The 27884-nt window shown below is 40.1% G+C and overlaps 3 protein-coding genes across 9 annotated transcripts in view; 1 reads left to right on the top strand and 2 right to left on the bottom strand.

Moving 5' to 3' along the window:
• The window catches only part of LRRC34 (leucine rich repeat containing 34), a 70281-nt gene extending 46371 nt beyond the window's left edge, over positions 1 to 23910 (bottom strand). Inside the window, exon 1 of the mRNA XM_026061740.1 lies at positions 23880 to 23910. The gene's annotated coding sequence lies outside the window, so the exon portion shown is untranslated. The remainder of the gene's footprint in view (positions 1 to 23879) is intronic.
• LRRC31 (leucine rich repeat containing 31) overlaps positions 1 to 23959 on the bottom strand; it is a 50271-nt gene extending 26312 nt beyond the window's left edge. Inside the window, exon 1 of one of the 2 annotated variants that reach the window (XM_026061662.1) lies at positions 23880 to 23959. The gene's annotated coding sequence lies outside the window, so the exon portion shown is untranslated. The remainder of the gene's footprint in view (positions 1 to 23879) is intronic. The other variant, XM_026061670.1, reaches the window with a different exon arrangement.
• SAMD7 (sterile alpha motif domain containing 7) lies at positions 154 to 20668 on the top strand. Of its 6 annotated transcripts, none has more exons than XM_026061699.1 (10): positions 154 to 308; positions 438 to 540; positions 8396 to 8527; positions 9275 to 9401; positions 9533 to 9669; positions 10867 to 10945; positions 13483 to 14162; positions 15471 to 15592; positions 16293 to 16403; positions 17404 to 20668. In XM_026061699.1, the coding sequence occupies exons 3-10, from the start codon at positions 8425 to 8427 to the stop codon at positions 17674 to 17676; spliced, it is 1632 nt and encodes a 543-aa protein (XP_025917484.1). In that variant the 5' UTR covers positions 154 to 308; positions 438 to 540; positions 8396 to 8424; the 3' UTR covers positions 17677 to 20668. The 6 variants fall into 6 exon arrangements, with proteins under 6 accessions (XP_025917484.1, XP_025917492.1, XP_025917474.1 ...); XM_026061707.1 differs by having other exon boundaries at positions 407 to 540; positions 8424 to 8527; XM_026061689.1 differs by having other exon boundaries at positions 407 to 540.
• Positions 23960 to 27884: the final 3925 nt, after the last annotated feature.

Raw genomic sequence — 27884 nt, 5'->3', positions numbered from 1 at the left:
GTAGTGCTCTTCTTGTAATTATGTTTTTACAGCTCGGTTAAGGGACAGTATTGGAGAAGGGCTGGTGATGTCAGAGTGGGTAGGGCTTAGCAGCACAGATGAGGGCTAATCAAGATAAGTTCAATTTGTATTTAAAGTAAAGTCAGCGTTAGTTAAGGCAGTTTTTGACGTGTTAATCTTGATGTGTTTTAAAAGCTGCCAATCACATGACTGAGGCAACTTGAGAGGAAGGCTTATAGTGAAGGCACAGAGTCTTGGAAGTTCATGGTGTCTTCATTTATCTCAAAACTAAGGTCTTCATAACAGATGTAAGTATACATGAAATAAAAATAAACAGTTCTAGTTTTTAATATAAATGGCAGTGCAATGACTGCTAAGCAACACCAAGAAGCGTATGATTTTTCAGATTTTGATAGGAAAGACTTATCTCACAACAGAAACAGCACAGGTCAAAGCAGCCTTCTTCATGGTGTTTTTGAAGAGCAGCACTGGACTGCAGATAGAAGAAGGTTAGGAATTGGCAGGGGCGATTTAGCAAAGGTAAAGTATGTGATTGACTATGTACTGAATTCTTAACAATGTGCTATATGTATTCTTATGCATAATAATCCTACATATTCAGGTGGAAACTGTATTTTTTATAACATACACTTGATCATTTTAGAAACATTTAAAAAATCTATTTCATAAATGGGAGCTTTAATTTTGGGAAGGATTGTCATTGCATGTTCAGTACTTTTCTAGAAAAATGGATGCAGATTGAGTCACTTAATGTACATGAACAAACAATTCACAGTCTTGTCTAACTGTAACAAAATATTCTTAAAAGCTAATTAGCTGTTAACATATATAGCTTAATCTGTGTGATAATTTATCTTTTTAAAGTACAACAGAAAAACCTCAATATTTTACAGATGCTTCCTGGAGTAGTGTATTTTCTAAATCAGTGTGCAACTGGAATTGATCAAAGCTATCACAATACACATGCATTTGGATGTTTTAGTCTGATAGACTTATATTAGATCTATGCATTTAAAATTGCAAGCTCATGTGCATAGTCGTTGTAGTGAACCCCAGTGATAACAGCCTGGTGGAACACCAATGTATGCAGTGTGATATATTTTGTAAAAATAATACCATAATGTGATGAGAGTTCCTTACATCTCGTTATTATCTGAGTATGTGGGTGGAATTAATTGTAGACTGAGAACACCTTTGGTGCTATTAAATTGCCTCCTGAACTAAAATTTCAAGTTGCTCAGTTATAGAATACATGAAATTCCTATCTCCCAGGTGCCTCAGAGATAGTAAAGAAAGAAAGAGAGCTAGAGGCAACCCAGACTCAGGTAATTTTATCACGATCTGGTGCTGCAAAGTGTGGTGCCGAAAGTGGTCAGAGTGGTGAAGCTGCTGACTTCCGAAGTTGTTTACAGGATCAGATCTGCAATTTCACATGTTAATCTCACAAGAGGAACATAGTTTGGATTAAATCTTGTGACTTGGTATATGAATTTGGAAAATAACATTGGTTTTAGTATCTGGTATTTGTGACTTACATATATTTTAACATATTTGCCAATATTTTTTAAACTGAGTTTGTGCTGTCTTTTTCTTTGTCATAAAGCAAGCCTGAAAAGATCAATATTMAAAAAGGGACAATCTTGTTTTATCTTAGTGGAGTAAGACACAGCAAATGCAGTTTTCTGTTTTTTATCACAGGATTTTGGGGAAGTTTGAGGGACTCCTGCAATATCTAATATCCTAACTGAAGAGGAAAGGTACTGAGCATTCAGTACAGGTTTTCTAGATTCAAAGTCTTAGTTAGCCTGTGAAGTTAAAGTGTTGTTAAATAAAAATAGTATTAGCCTTCCTAAAACCTGTTCCTCTTTCCACAGTCTGGTTTCTTTTGGCACTGACAACACTGCCATTTGCACTAGATTTTAAGTTAGTTTAAAGAAAGACAAATATCCCACTAACATTCAACTGGATTTCATCTGAAAACCCCAGCCTCGCTCCCCAGTCATCAGAAAGCTTTCTGTCCCATGATTTCCGTTTCCAATATTAAAAAATTAAAAATGAAAATAAACAACTTCTTTATGCTTTAATTGTAGGTTAAAAAATAAAAAATGCAGAGTTAGGTTTCCATTTAGCTGATCCCACTTAYGTCACACTCTGCAATCTTTAGGCTTCTAAAAGAATCAAAGACATAATGATAATACTTCGGGGGAGAAGCCAAAGTTCATCACCACTTATGAAATAAATCTGCAAGGAAAACAAATTATGTCATGCTTTTATCRCCATGTATACAATCCACGTAATACAGCAACTCAGCCCTTGTAAACAGCTTGTCCACGTATCACTTGGTCAGGAGACAGGGTGGGTGCAGAATATTACACACATACTCATGCGCATACACACATTGCTCTGCCAAGAACAGCATTTTCATTAGTTCTTGCATAAGTTATTCTCTTTCGGTTTTTAGAAAGCAGTAGTTAAAGCATTCTGCATGCGTGCCAAACCTCTGCTCAGTGGGTCCCGCTGGACCTCTGGGTGCTGTCACAAATGCAAAGGAATATTAACAGCACTAGGGTTGTGCTGAAAACAGTCTTGTGGTTACAGCACCGAGCTGAGAGGGAGAAGTGCTAAGCTGAATTCCCACCTCTGCTGCTTACCGTCGTGCATCTAGATCCCTCCAATACCATATCAAATGACAGAAAGACTGCTGCTTTTTTCCTCCACCATCTGTCGGTCTCACCTAACAGGCTTTCGGGGCTCTTACTGTGCGTTGTGCTCAYCTCCACCTTTGCTTTCAGCCAATGCATAAAGCTGACGGTTGCCTTAGCAGCACACAGAAACAACAGTTTACCCTTGCCCCCAGCCATTTCAGTCGGAACAAGATGAATTCCCGTAATCAACTTAATTTAGTTTCTGAAGRACTGAATTTGCTAATACTAGGCCTTGATTTCTTCCTGAGAACAGTGCATTTAAAACAAACACGAATAATATGCAGCTTCCAATCCTAACAATTAGCTAGTTCAATACTGATGAAACGTCCGCGTCTTTGTTTCATTGTAAGGGCATGCAACGCAACTTCTACGGCTGACACACACAGTATAAATAGAGTTATTTTCCTTTCTTGAGGGAATGGATCATTCTCAGTCCACTTTTAGGATTACACTCTAATCTCAGTGTCAGAGCAGTCTGCACCCACGTATCTAGGATTAGAATTTAGCCCTACAGCCTCTCCGATGGTACCTTACCCCAATTAAGAAGACATACTTCATGCTCCTGTATGACACAATGTTGGTGTAACTGTTTTCTTGCTTTCCAACAGGCATTTATTTTGCTGACTGTAAATTCCTGAATAAGTATAATCTTTGGCTTTAGGACTTCTAGCAAAGCTTTAGGGCAAGAACCCTTCATATTACAGTAAATAATATTAGAATATTAATAATATTGGGATATTTGTTTATCCTTTAAAACACCATCTGGTTTCTCAAGTAACCAGGAGTTTTTCTAAACTTTTTACAAAAAGGTTGGCAATGGGAAAATTAAATGGGGCTATGCATCAGTTTCCTCATATATCTTACTCATAAACATGTATACCGGTTCATATTATATGTATATGTTTAACTGACTTCTCTGACATAAATTTACTTGAACATTTTAAACAATACTCAGCTTCTTCCAAAGACTCTGTGGAGCCATTGTAAAGCTATATAGAACATTACCTTTAAAAATGATAATTACCTATGTGTTTGATGTAAATCAAAGCAGTATTAATTAATGACATCTTAATGTATTTAACTAAAAAATAGGTCTTCCAACAAGTCTATTTTATACATAAGATGATACCATATTTTGCCGAAAGCAATAAATAATATAGATACACAGAATTGCTGTAGACATTTTGAAACTGCATATAACATGATCAGATTTGCAAATGCTTTTGGTTCACGAAGTTTGTGTCTTGCCACTTCTCATCTAATAAATTGAGACAGAATTAGTACTGGGTGAGTGGTTCTGCCTGCTGCCAAGAAGGGTTTGCTAAGGGTAAGACTCTAAAGGTAGAGATTAACTTGTCTTCATCCCTGTAATGTGCTGTGCACCAGGATTTGTGCAATAGGATCAGAGATGAGCCATATATGAATGTAACACTGGACAGCTGGTGTGTATGAGTTCATATGCGCCCTGCTGCAAGATTCTGAGCTACTCTCAGATCCCAGCTGATACATGTATCAGGACTATACTTTCTCTGTTCTCTCAGAGATCTTTTTTACAGATGTTGGTTTCTAATATGCTAATTGTTATGAAAATAGTATGGAACTTAAGTATCCTAAATTTGATCTGCAAGTCAGAGCCCCAGCTAATTGATGAGTAACCCAAAAAGGAGTTTTTCTACATGGAAGTAGCATAACCCGGTTAATCAAGAGCAGTAGCTCCTCCTGACACAACGTCACATGCTATTCTCAGTATTAGGTTATTAAGTTAAATATTTATCCTAGCTGATAAATTCAGTATTTCCATTGAAGTGAAACAAATAATTTAATGCAGATAACATATACATATAATAAACACATCTAGTCAGATACTAGATACAAAATGTGTCCTTTAAGTAAAATTTACACCATACTGATATTCTGATGTTCAACTTGGGGAAGCAGATTAGAATTTCAGTTGAAATAATATTTGAAAGTTTTTACCAGAATTTACCAGAAATACCAGATTTTTTTTTTATATACATCTGAAAAGAAATCCAAGACAAGCTAGATAGCACACCAACAAAAAAACAGAATGACTTGGCAGAGCATCTCCAGTGAAACCTTATTAAGGAATCAGACCCTCCTTTTGGCTCATGATGATTCAAAAACTGGGTCAGTGGAAGTGATAGCCTTAGTGGAAGAAGATACCAATGAACTTTTAAGTCATGTTATTCCATGACTTTTTCAATACTGTAATAAGTCTTTTCCATATCAAACCAACAGACCACCTAGTCTATCTCTTTGCAAATTACTTATGCAAGCAATGTTGTATGAAGTGATGCTCTATGGGTCTTGGCATATCTTTAGTCATTGAATGGATAATGATCTATCTATAAATATGGATCAACTCCACTATGTATGCTGCTGCATATGGTACTCTATAACTGCCAGCAATTAAAAGAAAACCTTACTTTTCAATAGGAAGCTTGAAAGAAAGCTTTGAAATAGACTCTGCTTCAGCTCTGAATGGACAATGCAAGAGACTCTGTCAACAAGACAGTATAACATATATTACGTCCAAGATCACATTAACCAAAGTCCAAACACATTTTGAGAATCACACAAACTACATAAAAAACAATGCAGTGACATACTAATGGTTTCTAATCACAGTTACCGACACTTAGTTGTTGACAGATGTCTGCCAGAACAGGCTGGATATATTTGATCCCAAAGGGAGGTGGTGGATTTGGGTCAGAATAAATGGGGCCTCTCCCACTAGCTTTTCCATGATTCYACCCTTTGAAGTTGTATCAGATAACTTTTAGTCCTAGGTGTGATTTTATGGGGGGAAGAGGAGGTGCTGCTATAACAGTGAAGGTGTAAAAGTTCTAGGTAGGCCTGATAAAGAAAAGCATCTTTTACTTRAACGACTTACTCCCACACATGGACACCTTCCCCAGAATAAAGTGTGTTCAAGACTGTGACTAAAACAGGGGACTGAAGCATTCTAGCAGTTCCTAAAAAGCAAAAGTGATACAGTTTTCCAGRCATCTGACAGACAAAATTTATTAGTGTTAACATTATTTTTTTCTTTTTCTGATTTACTAAAATAAAAAAGGAAAACCCTCCTACATTCTTTCTCCACCAATTTCTATATGTACTATTGCTGCTTGCTTTGCACCTTCATATTCTCCACTCGGGTGCACCAGGACAAATGCCGAATTGCGAGGAGGTTAGGATGAAGTGAGGAGGTTAGGATGACATTTCCTATGGGCAGGTTGTTTCATTAGTGCAGCTTTGTTTTCTAAAGCATCCAGTACAGGCCACTCATGCACCTAAATGGCCCACTGAACTAGCATGGTATACGGCAATTGCCACCTTCCCAGTTGCCATCTATTCTTTGAGCTGCTGTAAAGTTTAGATCAGTGCTAAATCGCTTTACCACTGAGCTTTAAAATGCTTTAGCAGCTCAGGAGCACTTTGCCAGCTCAAATGCTCTTCATGAAGCACCCCTCATCCTAAACCGCTTTAAGACTAAAGTATCCTAAAAAAAAAAAAAAAAAAGGAAATGTGTCCAACAGCACATGTTCAGAGACGTATGTCAAGAAGTGAAGGATATAGTGCTGTTCTCCTGGGACCTGATGGGGCTGTCTGCTTCCAGGAAGGCCAGAATCTTGGCCAAAACAGAAACTAGCATTTCCACCATTTGGAAKTGTAAAGAATTGTTTATTTTTAGAGGACACCAGCGGTTTTGGCCCAAGTATGACCTTTATCCTCAGTCTGAATGGCTGAACTGACTAACTTGCCTACCCTTCAGAAAACTCATTTCTTGGCTGAGACCAAGTATATTTACCAAACCAAGACAACAGTTAATCCCTGAAGCATATGAATTGGATTGATAGCTTCCCATTAAAGTGTTTGTAACACATCTACAGATCAGATGCAATAAAAGGAGATCTAAGAGGGGCAAAATAGTATAAAAATGAAAATATGTTTCAGTCTGCAATGTAAGCAAGTTTGGCATAAAAGTGAAAAAACACAAGAAATAGATCTGAGCAAAAGATAGCTAACGGAGTTCCCAGTGAAGGCTGACATTTTAATATATTAGCATCATCACAACATGCTAAAAACAAATTGATTAGTAAGCCATAAAAAGTGAAAGCATCCAAAGGGCTGGATGGTTTTGGCCATTTCCATTTTAGAGATCACATCATTGCAGAGTGATTATTAACCTGAGTTCAGGGTTCTCAGTTGGCAGCACCCAGCTGAAGCGGGAGGCAGCTGCTGTCAGGGAGTTTGTCAGTGACAGTTTCCTGCCATGAGACTCACTTCCTAAACTAGAGCCAGCAGCAAGGAGCCTGCTGCCCTTCACGGCACAGGCATTCCTCTGTTTCTTCGATCTTGCTTCTCAATGACTCCTGTTTGCTGGCTTTCATGGGAAGGCTTATAAAGGCATGATTCACTTGAGCTCTCTTTGGTTTTGGTAGACTCTCTGTGGTTTCCTCATCGTACTTCCAAGGTATCTCTCACTGTTATCTATATGGGCACCAAAGACAACTCGGTGAGTTCAGCCAGCAACTCTATCTACAGGATGTGTAGCATCCTTGAGCGTTATGTCTTTCATCCTTCAGAAGAGAGAAAGCATCCTGTTCATCAAAGCTAATGGGGAAAGAAATCCAACTCCTTAACTTAAACTTAAAAATTAATGCCTTCCTGTGCAAATACAGTTTGAAATGAATGTGCAGGTGCCCTTGCTGCCTTTAGAGCAAGCCTGCTCCCTCTGGAAACCCCTCAGCTTAAAGTGTTCCCCAGAGGACAGCTTTTTAACATCCAGGCTGTGGGTTACAGCTCTAATTTCCTTCATGACCCATCTGCACAAATAATCCTGCTGTAGATCATTCCCCAAAATCCTGGGCAGGGCATACTGTGGTTACCCATTTCCCCGGTACTAGGATTGTTTTTAATCTAGCCACCTGCTTCTTTGGACAGACTTGGAAATCCTGATGCAATCCACCTCAGCGACAGTACAGTGATTCAGCTATACATCTGTAGTATATTAGCTTTTAGCCTAGATTCCTGCTGGTCATCTGGCTTTATTTACCTGTGCATATGTGGATAATTAAACTGAGCCTAATTGTTTTTATCACTACAAAGCATGTTCTTACAACTTTTTCACTTTATTTAGCAGTCCTAAGGAGCTGATTTCATTTGGAACAGCTTATTTCTGCCATTTATTTCCATATGTTTAATCTAGTATACAGTAGACAGGGCTCCACACTACCACAATTCCCAAGTCAAATCAGTCAGAGATACTTGTATTCCTGAGTATGAGTTCATGTCAGTGTTCTCAGGGCTGCTGTGATACACTGCCAGCTGCAGGCAAAAGACTTTGGTTTAATTAAGTCCTTCTGAACAGCTGATATTTCACAACAGCGTCCTGACTTCCCCTGCACAGTAAGACCCAAAGACACAGAGCAGCTCAATATAAAACTGAAACTTTTGCTTTGTCCTGAGAACTTAAAGTTTCTAATATAATAACCAGTACTGCCCACAAGCCCTGAAGGTTGCAGCTGCAGCTGGCACAAGGACTACCTGCTTATCTGAGAAATAATTTGTATAACTTGGTCTGTTTCTTATATTGTTCCATGTCTTATTCTTATCATTGGGCCTGCTGATTCCATTCYTTACAGCGGAAAAGTTGTTGCCGTCTCCTTACAGCATGACTCCACGGGATCACATGAGAAAAATGTCCATACTGGGGGAGCAAGGAACACTAGAAGAAAAGCACTTATACCGATTAGCAAGTGGCATGGCAGCAGGAGGTAAGCAGGAAGAAATCTAACTGCACATTTGTTTACAGGATTGCCAACATTTATGTAATATATGAGAAACAACCTGCAACAGGGTCTAATGTCTTAAAAAAGGCACCTCAAATTTGAGTTAGGAATAACTGGAGAAACATGTTTCTGTTAAGGCCATTGAAAGTTAACACGGGGAATTTTTGGCATTCAGAATTTGATCAAGAGATGGTAAGCATCTGGAAGAGCAGCCAAGGCCATACAGAAACTCAGCAGCAAAAGCCATAGTTGGACGTTATGAGGTTCTCACTCACATCTACAGGTTCTTTTTCCTAGCCTTGCTGTCTCATAACAGTGTAGGTCCCAGCTAATAAGATATTTTAAAAATAAAACTCTGTTAGAAACAAAAACTCTCTCAAGCAGAGAACTTAACATTCATGACTGTTCTCTTCTGTTCAACAGTGATATATGAATCACCACTGACTGTAAATTGTCCTCTCACTCACTTGACTGTGCACATCCTGTTTATTTTTGCTGCAGTTGATTGTATAAATCTGCATTACTTAAACGACGTAGTTAAGGTGGCAGGTGGAAATGTCCTCTTTTTTAGTTGTTACTATAAAAAGAGCATGATTTTCTAATTCATAAGCACTAAAATTCTGGCATTTGAGGAAGGAAAAACAGCCTATTTTTCTGGTAAAGTTGTACTGTGGACAGAATCACTTTCTAATTTACTACATTCATAACAGAACTGTATCTGCTTTGTGTCAGAACTGCAGCAGCGGCAAGAGATGCTAATGAGAAATCAGCTGATGGCTGTAAACCCTCAGCTAATGGGCACAGGCCAGCAGAGAATGCAGGCAATTCCCTCTCAGCTTGAGCCTCGGTTGGTAGACAGGTATTTTCCACCACTTCTCTATTACAGTATTGCAGTTAAAGAATGACTGCTCATGTGGTATATAAAGATTTTATATTATTAATAACTAAACAATGTATTTTGCATGTCTGAATGTATTTTTTTCTCCTTAGAGATCTGTTACCTTCAGCTGAAATGATAGCATCAGCCGACCCAAGACAGATTCATATAGCTCCCCACCTCGGACCCACAGTCCCGCAGCACGCAAACATGCCAAACATACTGTCCAGCCGTGTCTACCCAGGCGCAGGTAACGAAGCACTGTCTGTGTCCTGTTTGCTCTCATGTGATAGCATGCTACTGAGAAAGCAAACGTCTCCTGCTACTTTTTATCAGCTTATCAGGACTGTCAAGATATATTTTATTGTATTTTCTTCTGTAAAACAGTCTGACTAAAAGGACAAAGTCTGCCTACCAGAGATTCTAACCTGCAGCAGTTTAAGTTTAAAGACATCCATTTTAACTTGCATTAAATACACTGATTTCCAAGTTATTTGCATGCATGTGTTTTCTCCCTTTCCTTTTGTATTTTCCAGCTATTTCTGCACCTAAACAGAAGGCTGTAGCTAAACATACAAGTCCAAACAACAACATTCTTTTTGCTACATTTAATTCTCTTTCATATGATGGTATTAGCATTAGCTGTTTTAAGAGATTATTTCACTGACCATATCCTTTAATCATAATATCAGACCCCACTCCTGTAGGACAACAACAAGTCATTTTAATAAAGACTTAGATTACAGGGTATAGTTCTAAGGGAAAAGCTGGATACCATGGCATGGCAACAGAACTATGGCATACCCGTCAATTATACAAATTTATCTGTATTTAGTCATATATTAATTTATATATCAATTTACACAAAAATGCAATATCTTGAGGTTCGTCCTTTGAGATGAGTGAATAGATTCTGGATGCCACATAGATCCGGAAAGAGGAATTTCTGGCTTCATCTTGTTTCCCCTAATGTGGGTCTCTGCTTTTGATTTACCACAGATGGACATACAACAAGAGATTCCCTCAAGAGAAAATGCCGTTTAAAATTACATGGCAGCTAAGCTAAAAACAGTCTTAAAGGAGTCGGTTTGCTTTGCTTTTCTTAACCATTGGTATTATTTTCTGAGCAGTTATATGTACTTGAAAGGCAGAAGTCACCAAATACAACAGCCCCGCTGTCTCTTTCCTTTATGGATAAYGGCAGCTGTGCCTAACTACAGATCTGATCCTGCAAACACCTGACACTGGACTTCATGTTTCTACTACATATTTTCCCTAAAGGAAAGAACACAAGTAGGATCTAGCCTGAAGTTTTATTTATTCCTGGAGAAACACATAGTTCATGTCTTTAAAAGATTTTCAAAATGTCTCTGCATTGCTTTTGGGTTTGTGCATTTGCTAGAGGAAACAAGTGAATTTTAAAGACTTTTTTCCCCCTCCTTTTAAGGCTATAGCTTTCTCCAGCCAGAATCCATGGAAGCTGTGGCCAGGAGACAGGAATTGGTTCAAAAACAAAATATTGCCAGGTAATTCACTGCAAGCTTTGCTCTGAGGTGCAGGCTGGGAGTTGGGTGGCAAAGGCGGACAGAGATGGTTAAGTCACAGACCTGTAGTTTCTTATTTAGAGTGATTGAGATATGTTCTCAAATGACCCAGAAGAGCGAAGTGCTCTCTATTGTCTCAGAAAGTCTGAAGCCATTGAACTTGCTGCTCTCCCTTATTCTGCTTTTAGCCTTAAAATGATTTAAGAAAAAAGCCCCAGATCAGTTAAAGAAACAAACTACAAACTTTAGACCCAGCTCCTGAACTCTGGATCCAAATACCCTGAAACTACAAAAGGTCAGAAACAGATTCAGATTTTACAACTGTATCCTACCACACACAGTATTTTGAAGCTCTACAGCTGGACCCTGGGGATGATTAGAAATGCCTCCACCCTACTGTGGGTGAGCAGGTTTCCTAGTTTAACCAAACAGTCTTGGTGTCAGGATGACTTATGAGGACTCTGGTGATTTGTACCAATTTCAGTGTAATCAGCAGCTGGTTTAATAATCACTACTGCCCTCCCTCACAGCCATACCACTTCCATAGAGGCCCTCTAACCTCAGCCATCTCTGGGCTGGGCTTCAGCACAGTACTGAATTGCAGCCTCCCTCACACAGTAAGATTAAGAGCAAAGAACAGATAAATTCTGAATGGAAGTCTCCCAAGAGTATTGTGATAGGAGTGTTTTGAGCTCTTCAGCTAGAAGAACTTGATTATTGAACTCCTCCAAGCAGCAAGACTTGCATCAGCACTGCATTTTGTATAGCTCCTGACATATGGTGAAAGCCCTGAGAAAAACGAGTAAGAGAGCTAGCAGATGGCAGCAAAGGGGACCAGCATATGTCCCCTCAGCCCCATCAGAGCCAGCCCTGCCTGTTCAGGTCCTTTCTTCTGCCCACCAAACCTGAGAAAACCCCAGCATAAAAGAGCTCAGACTAAATTCATGAGATGATCTTTACCCCTAGTCTTAAGCCATGCCAGTCCTGGCAATTTTCCCCTGCTTCACACTGCTTTCTGCAGTGCTGTTTCCCCCAGCACACTTCCCCCTTAGAGCTGCACCCCCAGACTGGGTCCTTTCACCCTTGATAGATACCAGGTGTTGACAAACAACCCTCTGCACCCTTCCCAGCTGTGCTGGCTTGCACCCAGCCTCCAATCCTTGCTCTTGAAGGGACTCTGGCCCCAGGCCACCTGCACCTCAAAGGAGCAGACTGTCCTGTCCATGGGGTAGCCAGGAATGTCACACTCTTTGCTGTTTATCTCCACCTCACGAGCCATGTGTGAGCAATGGCAATCGGGCAAGATGTATAGGGACATGGTACACAGCCAAGAAGGTGTCCATCACATCTCTGAAAGCAGAAAATTCAGGATCCAAAGACTGTAGCATAGATGAAAAGAGGGCAGAGAAGGAAACCTGAGTTTTAGGGAGTGAGCAACTACTTCCTCCATACAACTATCATCCAAATAGGTATCTTTCATCCAAACTGTTTTCCTGACAATTCTATGTTAATGAGAAGTCTGAGTTCTCTCTGACCTGTTATCCTTATTGCAGCGTTAAGAAAACTATCTTAGTTCACTTAAAGACTCAGTTGCCCTTACAAGCCCTTTTCCAGAGAAGAACGTGGAAGTCTCACTGAAAACTCCTCACAGCAGGAAGGCAGGCAGACCCTTCTCCAGTTTGTGCCTGGCACAACGGCTCTGTTTTCTCATCTCTCAGCTCCACCAGAAGCTGTGACCTGGAGCTATAGCTTTCTATTTGATCATTCATTTGGCTCCAAAGAAAGCTGTTGCCAGCAAAGGTTGGTACAATGGAGAGACACAATGCTTCCCACATTCTCCGTATCTCACTGGCAAACCCTCCTACCCCCTGTGCCAGGCGAGGAAGTTGGCGTAGAGCCTGGAGCATTAGCTTTCTCCTCTGGGAGGGTGATCAGTTGAACATTTACCACCAGAGTCTCATCTCGTTATGCTCCAGGTCCCAGACACTATGGGGAACCGACCAAGAGACTCATTCACGTTAGTTTGCTCTGGATATATACACAGGTTCCACGGATAATATAATCTGAGTTCTTTATCACTTACAGTATCACTGCCATTTTACAGTTTTCTGTATAATTTTCTGATTAACAATTTAAGTCTCATTTTCTTTAATCTTCAGCCCTTATGACACTAGAGACAATTCTCCAAATCTGAAGGGAGCATCATCACTGCAATAATGCCTGGATTCCCAATATATGAATAACATTTTTGTCTGAAATGTTAACCACAGTCATCACAAGGAAAATATTTTTTTTCATGCTTTTAGTTTACTCTGTTTATTTGAAAACACATTAGATATAGCCAGGCTTGCCATTCCCTCTGCTGTGTTTGTGACTCCTCACGCACAGCAATATAGAGGAGAGAGAAGGAAAGCAGTACTCTTATCTGTTCAATTGTCTTRATTTTAACCTGCCACTGGAAAAAGAAATGACGAGGGAAATGAGCTGCCCTGACTGCTTGTGCTCTGTGTGTCTCTTAGGATGGAAATGGAAATGAATGCTATTTTTCAGCAAAAAGAAATGGAGAAAGCTCATCGGAAAGGGTTACTGGGCCTGGAAGCACCTTTCCTTTACCACGGGATGCCAGCTAGTCCCATTGCTTTCCATGGCAGGCAAAGGCTACCGGAAGGCCACCTTCCCAGTGACTTATATGTTCATCGTACCAACCTTGATGAAATTCATGGCAACACTATGCTCATGGCAACCAGCCCATACCCTCCAGTCAGCAGTCTACAAAGGGAGAGGGGCCGTCGGCCAGGGAGAAGAGCTGGAAATCACAAACCTGCAGACTGCAATGCCAATGGCACAAAGAACCAAGCTGAAGACAAGACTACAGATCCTGCTTCTGCTGCAGTGGATGATGAGAAAGACGACAAGAAAGAAGCAGAGGTGGAGACTCCAAACAAGCATGAACAAAGCAAAAACCAGAGTGAGGCAACTGCAGTTTCCAAAAATTGTAAAGAGTTTGAACAAGGCTTGAGAAAAAACTGCACTACCCATGAAATATCTACTGAAACCAACAGCTGCAACAACACAAATGAGAAGGATTCTAGTAACTCTTGCGCTGTGTTTGATGACAAGTACATGTACCATTCTGCAATCCCATTCTCGGCACTACCGTATGGATTCCCAGTACCCAGCAACCCATTACTACCTTCAGGTTTGTCAAGACTCCAGATTAGTTTGAATGACATCTTGATACTATTTATTTTTATTCATTTGCTCTCTTATTTCTTCCCTTTGTTTTAAGCATATTTGCTATTACAATAGAGTCATGGCAACTAAATGTGGAGTTCATGTGCTGCAAATAGTAATGACTTGATAAATCCAGGTCAGCGAAGGCAAATAGAGTGGTTTCCCTACTTACAGCTGCGCAGCTTGCTGGCGTAACAGAGGTTTCAGTACTTTAGGTAGCAATACTTGACCTTGCAGGATCTATATGACAATGCAATTGCACAGCAAGAAAGTCGCAAAGCAGCCTCCTAACTGTTCTGATGCTTTGTGCCCTGTGCTATACCACTGCAGGATGATCGTCACTCCTAACTCGTCAAGCTAGCATCGCCTTGAGGCTCTCTACAACTCTATTCGATATAGTCCATTCTCTCATCTCTGTCGTGTTATCAGGAGGGCAGCAAATGATACGCTGATCATAATCCCTTGTGTATGTCAAACAGCGCAAGGAATTCCCTTAGAACCTGTGTTCATTTAGGAACAAATTTATCCCCGAAACTTCACCTCTACAAGAACTGTGTGCCTCTCCATGTCTCTCACAGGTCTCTCCAGCCACTCTTAAAAAATCATTTTTTCTAAAGCTTTGCAGCTATTGTCAAATGCACCAAAGACAATGGATGAGCCCTGGAAAACTTCCCATTACCTGAAATGACAGCAGGCTGGGATGTTTGTTCAGGATCATCTATCAAAGACATATTGTATCACTGAAAAACAAATAATGTACACTAAACATTCACTTCTTGCCTGCAAAAGGAATTTCAGTTAAAATAAACAGAACTGCTGAATAAAACTGTGAGCTAGCCTCTCTCTTCTGCCCTTATCTTTTCTACATGTACTTCTAACTGACACTAGGTACTATGGGCTAACACAGTTCTGTTCTATTGGAATTTTAGTCAAGTTAAAATAACAGTAAGGTATAAAGAATCAAAAGCATCGGATAATATACCTGTTAGAGAAAATACTGTAGTGTGATTGGTATTTGTAGTGACTGGTATGTACAGTACCACGAGCAAACAAAAGAAGCCAGTAAAGACAATCAAAAGAAAGCCCTCCAGAATCGGTTACCACTGACTGTCAAGGGACTTTGGTATCTAGGACTGCTTTATCTGTTGGTGACTACACAGTGCTGTTAATACAAGAACTTCTCTAGAACCATAAAAATTCTTATGTTAACGATCTTTTCCTATTGATTTGCCAAGCAAAGTGCTACAAACATTTCTGTGTTTTCTTCTCAAAGGGGCACATGGCCTGATCCTGAATGGAGAAGACATTTCTTCCATTGAAGACATTCGCAAATGGACTGTTGACGATGTATACAACTTCATCATTAGCCTTCCAGGCTGTTCAGATTACGCCCAGGTGATTATAAACATTCGTCATAGTTACAACTGCAGGTCTTTAGGACCTTCTAGATTTGAAGGTCATCTAGTAAATTTTATGTGGCAGAACTTGTTCTTACTTGCTATAGACCTAACAGTAGTTTTAATTATGCTTCAACATACGAAGCCACTTGCAGCCATAAAGGAAGAGCCAGTCCCTGGCTCAAAGAAGTTACAGTTCAGGTTACATACTCTTCAGATGTAAGCAGCAGTCTGGAGTCATCGGTCATCACATACATCAAGATTAGCAGCACAGCAATGGTAAAAGAAAAGTATTTTAATCCTTGCATTCCACAYACCCTGCACAATTTTTATGCAGATAAAAGCAGTTCTGCATTCTTGTGATACAGGTATAACCTACCTACCACCTCTTAGCTCTTTAGAGCATTATTCCATTTTAAAAATGAAATATTATTAGTAATGTAAGCAACAGGTTGAAATTCTATATATCCCTGGAAAAGATTTTCTCAGATGAACCCATTCTTTCATTGATAGCAGGCTGCTCATTTTTTTTAAATTAAAGAATTAAATAACATTGTAGCATTACAAAGTTTGGACTTGCTGAGAGCAAGTAGATGAGCTACAGGCAAATGTGCTGATGTCCACTCAGGATTAAGCATAAAGTATGAATAGTGAAGTCTGTTTTAGCAGACCACAATGTTCATTTTATTTTTTATAAGATATTTAAAGACCACGCTATTGATGGAGAAACCCTCCCACTGCTAACAGAGGAACATCTCTTGGACACAATGGGATTAAAACTTGGGCCAGCATTAAAAATCCGCTCTCAGGTATGATCATTAAATGCACTGAAATGAGAAGTCACAGAGATATGAACGAGTCAGAAGCTATCAGGATGAAATTTTTCCAAATTAAATCATATTTTTTTTCATTGATAAAATAATTACAGTAATACTGGGGGAGAAGAAGGAAGTTACTATGGAACAGTAATATAACTCCAGCATGGTTTGTTTTTGCTTCTCTGAGTGTTACAATAACATGCAGGGAGACACTAAGGGAGAGGTTATGATTTATAGTTTGAGAAATACTTAAAGTGGAGTCAGGATACAACAGAACTGGAGACTAGGCTGAAGTTGGAAATGGGAAAGATTTGYTTGGTGGATTAACTCAGTTTCACTCCTCTTTTCCCTTCCCAGCTGGTAAGAACTTCTCTGTTGTATATTTGCTTTTGCTTCAACCTATCCTTTAAAATATCCCATTTAAAGGTTTCTACAGCCTTTCTGGGAATATAATCTTACACGTTTCACAGACAGGCTGTCCCCGTATGTTGAAAATTTTCTGCTCCTAATTTCATCCAATAATATCAACTTGCTGTGTCTTTCTACTGTCTGCCTGCTTCTTTTTCCTTTTCTTTAACCCCTAGCTTGCTCTTGCTCCTCTCTCATTAAAAACACCTTCCCTGCTCTTGGGTGACAGTTCACCTCTCCTCCATCCCATGGGTGCTGCAGCACCTGGAGGGCAAGAAGGAGCCTGCTCTCAGGGCTCAGCACACTGAGCCCTTCCCAGATAGGCTGTGTTGAGCACTGCGAAGCTTCTTCCGTAAGAACCTGGGCCTAGAAAAAGGTGAGAGGGGAAATGGAAAAGATTTCTGCACTTTTGATAAGCACTGATTGTGCTTTTGAGATGCTTGGGATCTCCAGGGCTTCAGGGCTGTGTCCCTGGCATTGCCACATGACAGCAAGCCTTGGTGTCAGGTTAAGCTACACATTTTTAATGACCTTAGCATTATCTAAAGAAGCAATTGCTGCAATTCTGTTTTTGTCTTTAAAGGTGTCTCGACGTCTGGGCAATGTGTTCTACATGATGAATCTTCCTCTGTCCATGCCCCTGCCACCTGCTCCAGGCAAACCCTCAGATCAACCCTCCGACACAGCTTCCCCACTCCACTGTAATAGCAGTGGTGATGCACTGGATAGTCCCTGCTCTCAGGACCCAGAAACTTCAAAAACGGTGGAACCAATTGTTTCAGAAAGCAGACAAAATTCATGTGACACAGCTGGATCTCAGGCTGACTTCCAGATGATCAGTTTTCAGAAGAGTTGAGCTGAGTCCAGGACATAAAATGTTTTTAATAATACAGCAGAACTTCTAATTACAAAGTGTTAGAGGGGATAGTTACAGCCTGAAAACTCTGTATGATTGTGGTTGAATGAAAGAAGCCGCAAATGCAGCAAGGTGCAGTGTGGTATTTTAAAAGCATTAAGTAATGCTTTTAAATAAATACATAGTAGTGCAATTACTTTCAAGTGCAATTCATTGAAAAGAACATCAATATCGTTAACAGCTAGATTTACTGTTTCATAAATTTAAGTCCAGTGTCATCACTGAAATCTGTCAGAGACTCAAAGCGTACTGTCGGTCTTAAAGTGTGTTCCTGCGGGCTGCTGCCTGCTGAGAACTACAAGGGAAAGGACAAGTCACAGCTTCCACTCAGCCCATAGCTGACTTCTGCTTCTGTTGAAGTCTATGGCAAAATTTATACAGATTTCAGTGGGAATGTACAGAATTACCTCCAGTATATGGAGAAATATACCCTAGTCTCAGCAATTTGAGTACATTTCATTGCCAGTCTAGAATTAAGCCTTTTAAAGTGGCTGGGAAGGGTACGTAGGGTGCACAGATTAAATCCTGGACATTAAAATACTGTGTGTAACAGCCATGTTAGTTATTCTGAGGCATTCTTATTGCCAGGATTTGAAACTGTTTTGCTTGATTGCCCAGATGAACGGAGTTTAGGAGGAAGCATAAGCAGACTCTGTCATGAAGATMGGTCACAGAGACAGTAGCGTCCTTGTGGGCAGCCGGCTCAAAGCCCCGCAGCCCAGCCTGCTGGACTCCCCGCTCCTGCCAGCCTAGCTCTCGGCAGCAGCACCCTTCGCCTTAGCATGAGCAAGCCATGAAAAGCACCTCACTGAGCAGCGTACTTCACAGTGTCCCTTATTCTGGGAGAGGTCACCAACTGTAGCCTGGAAGTTATCCTTTCTCTGCAAAAGTTGCGCTTCCCCATGCTTCTGCTACAGATGGGTAATTGCCTCRTAGCAAACAAGAACCACAGAATGGAGGTTTTGGCCAGGGATAAGTCCCCAGCRTTTTATTATGATTCCTGGGAGAACTGTCTTGGTCCCTCTTTAGGGGACTTCGTCACACACTAGTCTTCCATTCAGGCTTTGGAAGTCTACATACTATAGTGCTGTCTTTGACTCTCCTCCTTGCAAGAACGTATCTTTACTGCAGAGGACACACAAATATTTTTGATACAAGTTTTGTAAATTGAGGGTTGATAGACTGGGGATCTGTCGTATATTGCTACTTTACAGTCCCTTCCCTAAGTTTAGTTTGTGAGGCCTCAAATAGGTAAAAACCAAGAGGAACACTGGTGTTTAGACTATGAGTGTCTAAACACATGGAGGGAGGGAATAATGTGATATTTTGGACTTTAGGCATTTGTTCTTTTGCTTTATCCTGAGATAAATATTACTTTTTATCTTTGGTCTTGTAGATCATGTATTTGTGCACTAGATAATATGTGATTAAATGTTAACAGCAACTTTTAAATGTTCTTCTTATCATACTGTCCCTATTCTGTGGCCTTGAGAAGAAGGGCAAAAATCTTTTTCTGAAACAGCAAAGTTTTGCTCCAAAAAGAGTAGGGCTGACTCTGCTTTCACCGAAAACTCTGCCACTGACTCCAGTTGCAGCGGGTTAGGGCAGTAGCACAGCTCTGTGTACAGCTCCCAGTACCCGTAATCAGGGTCTATGGTTTTAGGGTTAATCAATAAAATCCAAAAAGGCCCACTGCAAATTCAAGATATGCTACGCAGCAAAATACTCCAAATTTACAGGCAGACCCTAAGGTCATTTCCTCCTAAGTGAAGTGCTGACCTTTACATCTCTGATCCAGTGAAATTAATGGCAGTCTTTCCATCAATATGAAAGTTTGGATTATGTCTTACGCATCATCTGTGGGTATCTTTCATAGGAGAAACTGTCCACTGAATACTCAATAGTGTTCAGAAGAAGCAAAATTATAACCTGAAGCTGGAAAGCTTAAATATAACTCCTTAAGACCGTCTAAAAAAAGTATAATAGCATTATTAATCTTAGAATGGCAATTTGTGGTGTTTACATTGTCTCAATTAATTTAAAAAAGTGTTGATCTCTATTCTCTTCATTAACTTTTCTATACTTTTTCATAGCTTAAAAGGAGGAGGGCTGGAAGGTTTTATGTTGAATTTGGTAAAATAATAAAGTGTTTACTTTTTCATATTTTGGATAAAACACTCCTGACAATGTAAAAAAGTATATTCTTTTCAAAATGCTTTTACTTGCTACTTTAATAAGTAACATCTCAGACTGCTTAAACTGAAAAAATTGCATAAAAATATTTATTATATGCTTTAGTTTTGTGTTTTACGGTTTTATAGTAGATTTAACTATTGCCATTTTCCCTTTTTTTGGTGTAGGTTGTTCATACACCAACAGGGAAAAATAAAATATTTTTATATAGTAAAAGTGCTTGCTAAAATAAAAAAATATCAGGGATACCAATTCTGGTTAGTATCTGAAACGATTTCTAACTTATTTATTTTTCTGTAAAATTGAATATCATATTGACAATGTCACTTACCTAATTGAACACAATTAATTAACTGATTTTAATAGGCACCCCACCTCCTCACTGTATGAAATATTTGACTTAAGCCATATGGGACTTCCACCACCCTAAAAGATGAATCGCTGATACGTTTTTAGGTCAATTAGGCCACAAGATGTCGCTGCAAAGTTACAAGAGGTTATCTGACGCCCCTTCAAAGTGCAACACCGCACACTTGAAGTACAGGTGACCTATTAAGAACAAGGATATAAAGAAACTAAACTGAATTTTCTAGAGTACAGCAGAAGAACTTGACTTGAAATCCCACATGCCAGGGGAGAGAGACTGAAATCTGGTTCTGAAGAGTGCGACTGCTTTTGTAAATGGCTCAGACGTRAGCAATTCCAAAAGCAGAGAAAGTCTGGATCCAACTTTGCAGGCTGGTTTTACTTCTGTGATAAAAGAAACAGATGATGTTTTGCACGTACTGGGCTTTTCTTCCCAAAACTACAAAAAGAATGACTTAACGGCTTCCTGTGCTGGGGGGAGATATGTCAGAGCAGCCAAAAACCAGTAAGGCCTGGACTGCATATAGCAGTAGAACAAAGTAGGAAGGAAAAGGATTCCCTAAACGGACATAATCGATTCTATTTCTAATGAAGGAAATACCACTGGTAATGAACGTTTCCTTTTCTACAAGCACTTCAGTAAGAATGAAAAGAAAAAAAAAGAAAAAAAATTAAAAAAGACATAGAATCACTAGACAGAGCCCTTTTTTCAGATTTTGATATCTTTTGGGGAATTATTTTTTTAAGTTAACATTTGAGGCCTTGCTGATTCCCAGCAGCAGCATGTTCTTTTTTGACTTTTAATACATATTCCAGGTGCAGAGGGCGTAGCCAGCAAGCGCAAGTATATAACAAAGCTGACAGAACCGTGGTACCTGGCCGTGTTCTGGTTGTTACAGCTGTCTCCTACATCAGTAAAGTTTTACGGGAAAGGTCACAGAAGCAGATACCACCACTGTTATGCCTGTGCTTAATAACTTTAACAGCTTTGCTGAGCGGAGCTGCAATCGTCTAACCCTATCCAGATTTCATTCTGATCGGGCATTAGTAAAGCAAACACAAATCACACCCAGTGGTTCAACAAAATGAAGGATGAATATTTGAATACGTGGCAACATATGTCCAAACTGCTCATAACCTTCCTCTACTGGTTTTGCATACAGCATGTGTTAACTGAACAGTGACAGCAGAGCACTTAACGGAATCTTATAATGGAAGAGCTCTCAGACCAACTGAACAGCAATCTAAACCCGGCATTTAAGATATCCCTCAGACTGAAACCTCTTAAGAAAAGGTTTTTTCCTGTCTAGGAAAAAAAAACAATCAACACCTGCAGTGTATCAGGAGAACGTTATTTTACTAGTATCAAAACTGTTAGCAAACCTTAAAAGGAAGGAAAAGGTACTTTTGAATATGTACATTATTTACCTCTAAAATATCACTGACCAAAGAAACCATATGGATTTTTTTCTGCGACAGTCAGAAAAAAGCCAAACTGGAAAAGACCAGGTAAATCTGGCACCACAAGACACCAAACTTTCTGCTTTAACCTTCTTAATAACCTTCAAAGGAAGTTTAAAGACTTAATAAAATATACTCAAGTATTTGTGCTAATAGAGTCATCAAGTGCTAACAGGGCCTTTTCTTTTCTCTGTATTTACACTTGTGTTTTCTCTATTTTTTGCAACAACATACAGTATTCATTTAAAATATGTTCTACATTTTGGCAAGTGTACATTTACTGCTTATCAAATTTCATAAGGACCTTTTGTTTTAACAGGCTGCATTACTGTTCACGTTGACTGACTTTTCTGATTAAAGGCTTCCTTGCTATACATTAATGCAATACAGCTTCGAAAGACATGGTCAGGCTCAAAGTTGCTACTGATCTTCATACTAATCTGTTCCAATATAGGTGCTACATGAACAACCATGTTGGCATCACACTATAGTCTAGGCTCTGCAGGGGGTTCGTGAAGCACCCTTCTCCTTAGAGAATGCAACAACCATGTTAAGAAAGGACAGTTTTACTGAGAGGACAGTACCCTTTCTCTTCCCTCCTCCCATTAGTACTGCCTATATGTATTCTATACATACTTCTAGACTAAGGCATCTGAGCATTATGCAGTCTCCATCCAACCTCCATTCCCATCAACTTGTAGCTGTCTCTTTGAAGACTCCTCCTTTAAAAAAAGCAGTCATCAAAGCTCACACCATTGCAAGAGCCTGATACAGTAAATTGTACCGGAAAATAAATTTCTAATTAGAATGGGTAATTCTGCGCATATATGAATAACCATCTGGACTTTCAAGAGTGTCATCATTTGTAGCATGGAGAACAGGGAAGTACGGAATCAGGCTTTGCAATGCAATCTACATATACCAGCCAAATAAGAAGGACTTTTGATTGCCATAGATGTGCAATGCATTTTACAAGCCAAGTGAATGACACTGCTAGCCTCACACAGCTTTCTATCCAGATCGGATAGATGTAGTACAAGACTATCTTGATACTCTTTCCCAAGGCCTGGTTTGTAGACAAAGTGTTCACTCTACTTCTAATACACCACCTGAAACTTTTTTGCTGAATCAGTCTCTTTTGTACTTCAGAATTATCTCCTACTCCTTACCATAAAAAATTACATGAGCTCTAATTTCCATCAGATCAGTAACATGCTTCTACTCTTTACAAAACACTTGGTCAGAGGAATAAGCACCATACCCTGTGAATCAGCCCATCTGACCTGATACTTTCACCTAACCCCTTAATTATTCACTGGTAAATAACGAGGGAGCTCGAGGAGGCTAGGTATTCATCAGGGTGCTGATGACTGCTACCCGTGCTGCTTGGCTTTGACTAAGCTAATGCGTGGACTGAGCTATCTTGATCCCAGGCAGGCTGATAATCTCTCYTTCCAGATGCCCTGGTCAAATACATGCCTTGGGAGCATCACATTTCTGTAGTTATTGCCACAGGCAAGCTCCCAAAAGAGACTGAGTTATTTTATATGTCTACCTTTTCACTATAATAGGAATACATGATATGGTAAGGGAACAACTGGCCTCTCCTTTTTGTTTTGTGCTTTTTTTTTTTTTTTTTTTTGCAGTTGCAAAGCCCTTTTCTTTCTTTGGACAGCTTTGCTCCAGTTACCACCTGTGTTGGGGCCACACAGATTAATGTGTTGACTTGGCCTCTAAGTAGTCTTCTCCTTTGTCCCACAGCCAAGTTTACCTAAGTCTGTATTCTTCCAGGCAGACATTAGTTCTTCTACTATCCATGTGTTCATCTTAAAACAACAATTTTCCTGTCAGTAGGGATACATTCTTTTACTGCAGAAAAGGGGCAGAAACTACGCTACTGTCTGTGTTACATAGAGAATGATACAGTAGGTTTTCCTACAGTACAGTGAAGAAATGAACACGTTTTGCTTTTTTAAAATTTAAAAGTACATACATGTGGCACCTGTGTGTGTGTATTACTGAAACAGAAATCAATCAACCAAAATAGCAAACAGAAAAATCAYTGCTAATCAAGGGTAAAAAAGAAAGCATTAAGCCAGCCTGGTTTCATCTTTGCTGATTACCTTTCAGCTAGAGGGCTCAAACAGTTCTGCTGGAGAGGAGTGTTGCTCAGTCTGTGACTCACGGGCCTCCAGCAGTCTGTACACAGTCTGCACTGAAAGATGGTCTGTAAAGCAATCACCAGCTTCTGGTCAAATCTGTTAATTTGAGAGATGTAAACTGAAGAATCACATTTTTATATAACAAAGATTTTTAACCCAAACATTTGTAATTACAACAGTAGAGTTATGATTTTATAAATAATAGCATTTAGTTACTATCCCTTCCCACCACGGCCTAAAAATAGAGGAATATAATGAGCCCTTTTTTTCCAAGAACCTTAGCTGGTTCTTCAAAAAAATGAATTGATATATTTTCCATCTCACACATTTTTATGTCCAGGTACATCCCCACTGACTCCAGCACAGGCCATTGGAGCAGCTGAATTAAAAGGGATCTTTAGGAAGAGCTATATGCCACTCTACTTTATGAGAGTCATATCCTTATTAGCGTTCATCAGTCATTGCTAAAATAAAAATGCATTCTTGCAATGAACAATGCTGGGTATTTAAAATAGATGCAAATAATTACATAAGCATCAGAACCAGGGGAAATTCATTCTTAGTTCAACTATGTTTTTTGTAAGTTATATGTGCCAAAAAATTCTGAGTTGAATAAAAGTTAAAAGGAACTTGCAAGAATGAAAGTATACAAGAAGCTTCTTAGTGAAAGGTATATCTAGAGACTTTTCTAAAAAATCTTTGTTATTGTACTAAATTATAAACTAAGTGGCTAACTAAATATTTATAAGCTCCTGAGATGGAAGTGACTCAGGATATGTCTACACTGGAGTGTGCTTCAAAGTAATGACTCATGTATTTGTGGGTGGATGTTAGCTAAATCTCCCTTGAAAGTACATGTTGCTGTATGGTACAGAGTTGGTATTCCTTATATTTTGAACCTGTATTGGTGCTGAAGCTAACAGGATAAAATGGGAGGTCATTCCACAGCCTGCAGCACGCTATCATCTGTAGATGCTCTAGGAAATGGTTCCTAATGTATCGTGGGGGAATCTGTCTATCCTCCCTGCATAGGGGATAGGATAGGCAGTCTACGGAAGTCTTTTTCTTTCTTTTTTTAAGCCTGTCAACATATCATTTGAGGTAATTTTGATTTGTATTCTCCCCTCTCTTCCCCTAGAGCAGAAGGATTAACCGTGGGTCCAGCGGATAAGCTTCCTACAAGTGGGTTGTTTGTTCAACAGAACAGACGCTTGCTCAGGCTTCTGGTGTCACTTCACTTTCTGTATCGCAGAAGGCAACGCAGCTCTAGAGATAATTTGCAACATGCTCGACAATAATGCAATTGCCAATGTGTAGAGCTGCAACTCAGGTACGTGTTAGCTAGACCACAGCAGTGTAAGACCACATCATCTGACGGATCCAGGATGACCAACGCTGAGCCCAAAACAATGTGACCACCAATAAACTGCCACCCAGGAACAAGTGAATATAAGGACATAAGAAAATATATACCAGACAGACCAGAACACTGCCTAACTCGGTGTCCTGTCTCAGAGACCAAGAGAGGGTGCCTAGAGCAGAGTATAAGCAYAAAGCAAGCATATAATAATAGCTTCTCAGAATACTGCCTTTATCTCTAGGGATCTGTAACTCAAATAACCAGAGGTGATACTTTACATTCAACAGCTCCTGATGGATTTTTGTTTCATGAACATATCCAGTTGTTTTGTGAACTCTCATAAACTTCCAGCATCCATAGTGCCACATTAGATCACACAGTTGGGGTAAGGTAAAGAGAAGGAAAGAAAAGAGGATAATGAAATGTTGTGGGTTTGGCTTCAGTTGAAAAAAGGAAGCCACTCTACTTGCATGCAACATCCTTCACAACAGCAATTTAAGTGGTCATGATTCTGAAACCTGGCTCTGATAAAAATGGCATTTGGCACTTAACAGGCTGTAAATCTACTGCACCGTTGTGGCCTGCTCCTTTTCCAGCCTGCTACACTTGATGGAGACATTGATCTTAAACACGTGCAGTTTGAATCTTCACTTCCCCACCCTGGCTTTTCTGCCACTTGCTTCTCTCCTGTTCCCCCACCACACTTCTGACTATAAGCTTGTCTCATGTAAGATTCAGTCTGGACAGGCTCTGGGCTGCGTAGTGATAGTAAGTGCACGGCCTGCTGCCTCACGGGACAGGTGTATAGAGGACACATTCCCAGGCCCACTTTCTATCAGTTCTTTCCATAGCTCTGCTTGAGGTAATCAGTCTGCTTGACACCCAGCTCTACCAGCTGTCCTGGGAACAGCTTCCACAAGTTAATGCTTCTAAAGCTTCAGATGAATTTAAAGTTCTCTGGAGAAAACAGGACAGGGATTAACCAGAAATTCAAGGTGCTTTTCTGGCAGCTAAGAGCTTGATGTACTGCAGAAATGAACTGCAGATAATATACCACACCACATGCGAAATGAAGAGTTAAATGTGAAAGACAGGTTTAGGAATCAGCAGCAGACTCCAAGATATAGAAGGCATATGGGAAGCAGCATTTTATAAGGGCCAGAAAATAGTTATAAGGAATTCTAAGAACGGCAAGGGATGATTATCTGGAATGAGGCCAAACCACATGGCTATTGCTCTCTGCACAAGGTGGGCAGCTAGAAGACAGGAGTACACCTCCAAATAGCCTCTCCCAGGTAGCTGGGAGGAACCTCCCATCTGAAGTTCAGTTTGCRCCTATGCTGGATTAGCAGGGCTCTGAGATACTGTCCTAAAACCCTTCCTGTAGGCATCAATTTAATAAACTGGGCTGCTGTTTTAATAGCAGAGATTTCCTAYGTTACACACACCACAAAAAGGTGTGGTTTCCCCACAGACAGTGTGCTTTTCCAAGGAATGACATTTAGTGCCCACACTGTAAATGCACGTTATGTCTTATACCAAAAAGATAAAGCTTTCTTACAATAGTACTAGAAGCTTCTCATAGAGGATTTTTATCATTACAGCAACAGGCTTTTTTTCATTATTCTATTTGTCACATCATATTTTACGTGCTGTCCTGATCTGATACTTGGGTGCTTTGGTTGTTGAACCATTCCATCGCTTCAGCACCAACAGAAGACTGTTATTACTAGCAAACCATGAGTTATAGATGGCTAAAATCTCTTCTGCAAGAAAGCTTCAAGCTCAGATGTGCCCATCTGTTACTGTAACTTAAACACGCTAAATAATTACTAAAATGATTGTCAACTTAAAAACACATTTTTTAATATCTTGTCTGCTTTCTACAAGACATCATTTTATTGCAACTATAAAAACTTGACTTCCCTATATTTATAATTTTATCTTTTAAATTATAGTTTTTATATTTCACTCTGCAGTCAGTCAGCTTAATTTGTAACTTGTATAGATTTTCTGCCCAGCAACAGCAAGAGGAAAACAGTGAAAAGAATAGGAAATCGTACCAGAAAAAGCACAAAAGCTGGCAGAGTGATTCATGGGCAAATACGCTGCTGGAAACAATTTTAGCTTTTAATTAACTAGTTTTCATCCTGCAAGCTTCCAAAATCATAGGAACGGGAAGGAGCGGCGGGGTTTGCAAGGGCTGGACAAGATGATACAAGGCCGCACGTACTTTTCCATGCCGAAGTGCCAAGGTGCGGTTGGAAACACGGAGCCAGGATAAACCAGCACGCGCTCTGCTAACCGAAGTGACCTCACGGCAAAAGCATGTGGGACAACCCCTGACAAAGAGCCATTTTATTTAATACAGGCTGCTCTCTAAGGCAAACTCTGCGCGTACAGGGGAAGGCGGTGCAACCAGGCAACGACCAGCAGAGGCCTGGTCCCGGGGCGGCTTTGAGGCCTGCCGGGCTATTCAGGAGGGTCCGAGCCCCACGCAGGCGGTTCTCGCTGCCGGGGCCGGCGGCCGCCCCGCGCGAGGCCGAGGCCCCGCAGCACCTACCTGCGGCCTCGCCTGAGCGACGGCAGCGCGCCCGAGCGACCGC

Source organism: Apteryx rowi, unplaced genomic scaffold, assembly GCF_003343035.1.
Source record: "Apteryx rowi isolate R43461 unplaced genomic scaffold, aptRow1 scaffold_10, whole genome shotgun sequence".
NCBI lineage: Eukaryota > Metazoa > Chordata > Aves > Apterygiformes > Apterygidae > Apteryx > Apteryx rowi.
Note: the sequence above shows the minus strand (reverse complement) of the source record. Positions and strands in the feature narration are given on the sequence as shown.

Excerpts from the sequence above, each read along its gene's own strand:
- SAMD7 (XM_026061714.1), top strand. The coding sequence starts at position 8,425 with ATGACTCCACGGGATCACATGAGAAAAATGTCCATACTGGGGGAGCAA. Across the intron at positions 8,528-9,274 it reads AAGTGGCATGGCAGCAGGAG|AACTGCAGCAGCGGCAAGAG; the intron begins GTAAGCAGGAAG and ends GCTTTGTGTCAG. Across the intron at positions 14,163-15,470 it reads CAACCCATTACTACCTTCAG|GGGCACATGGCCTGATCCTG; the intron begins GTTTGTCAAGAC and ends TTCTTCTCAAAG.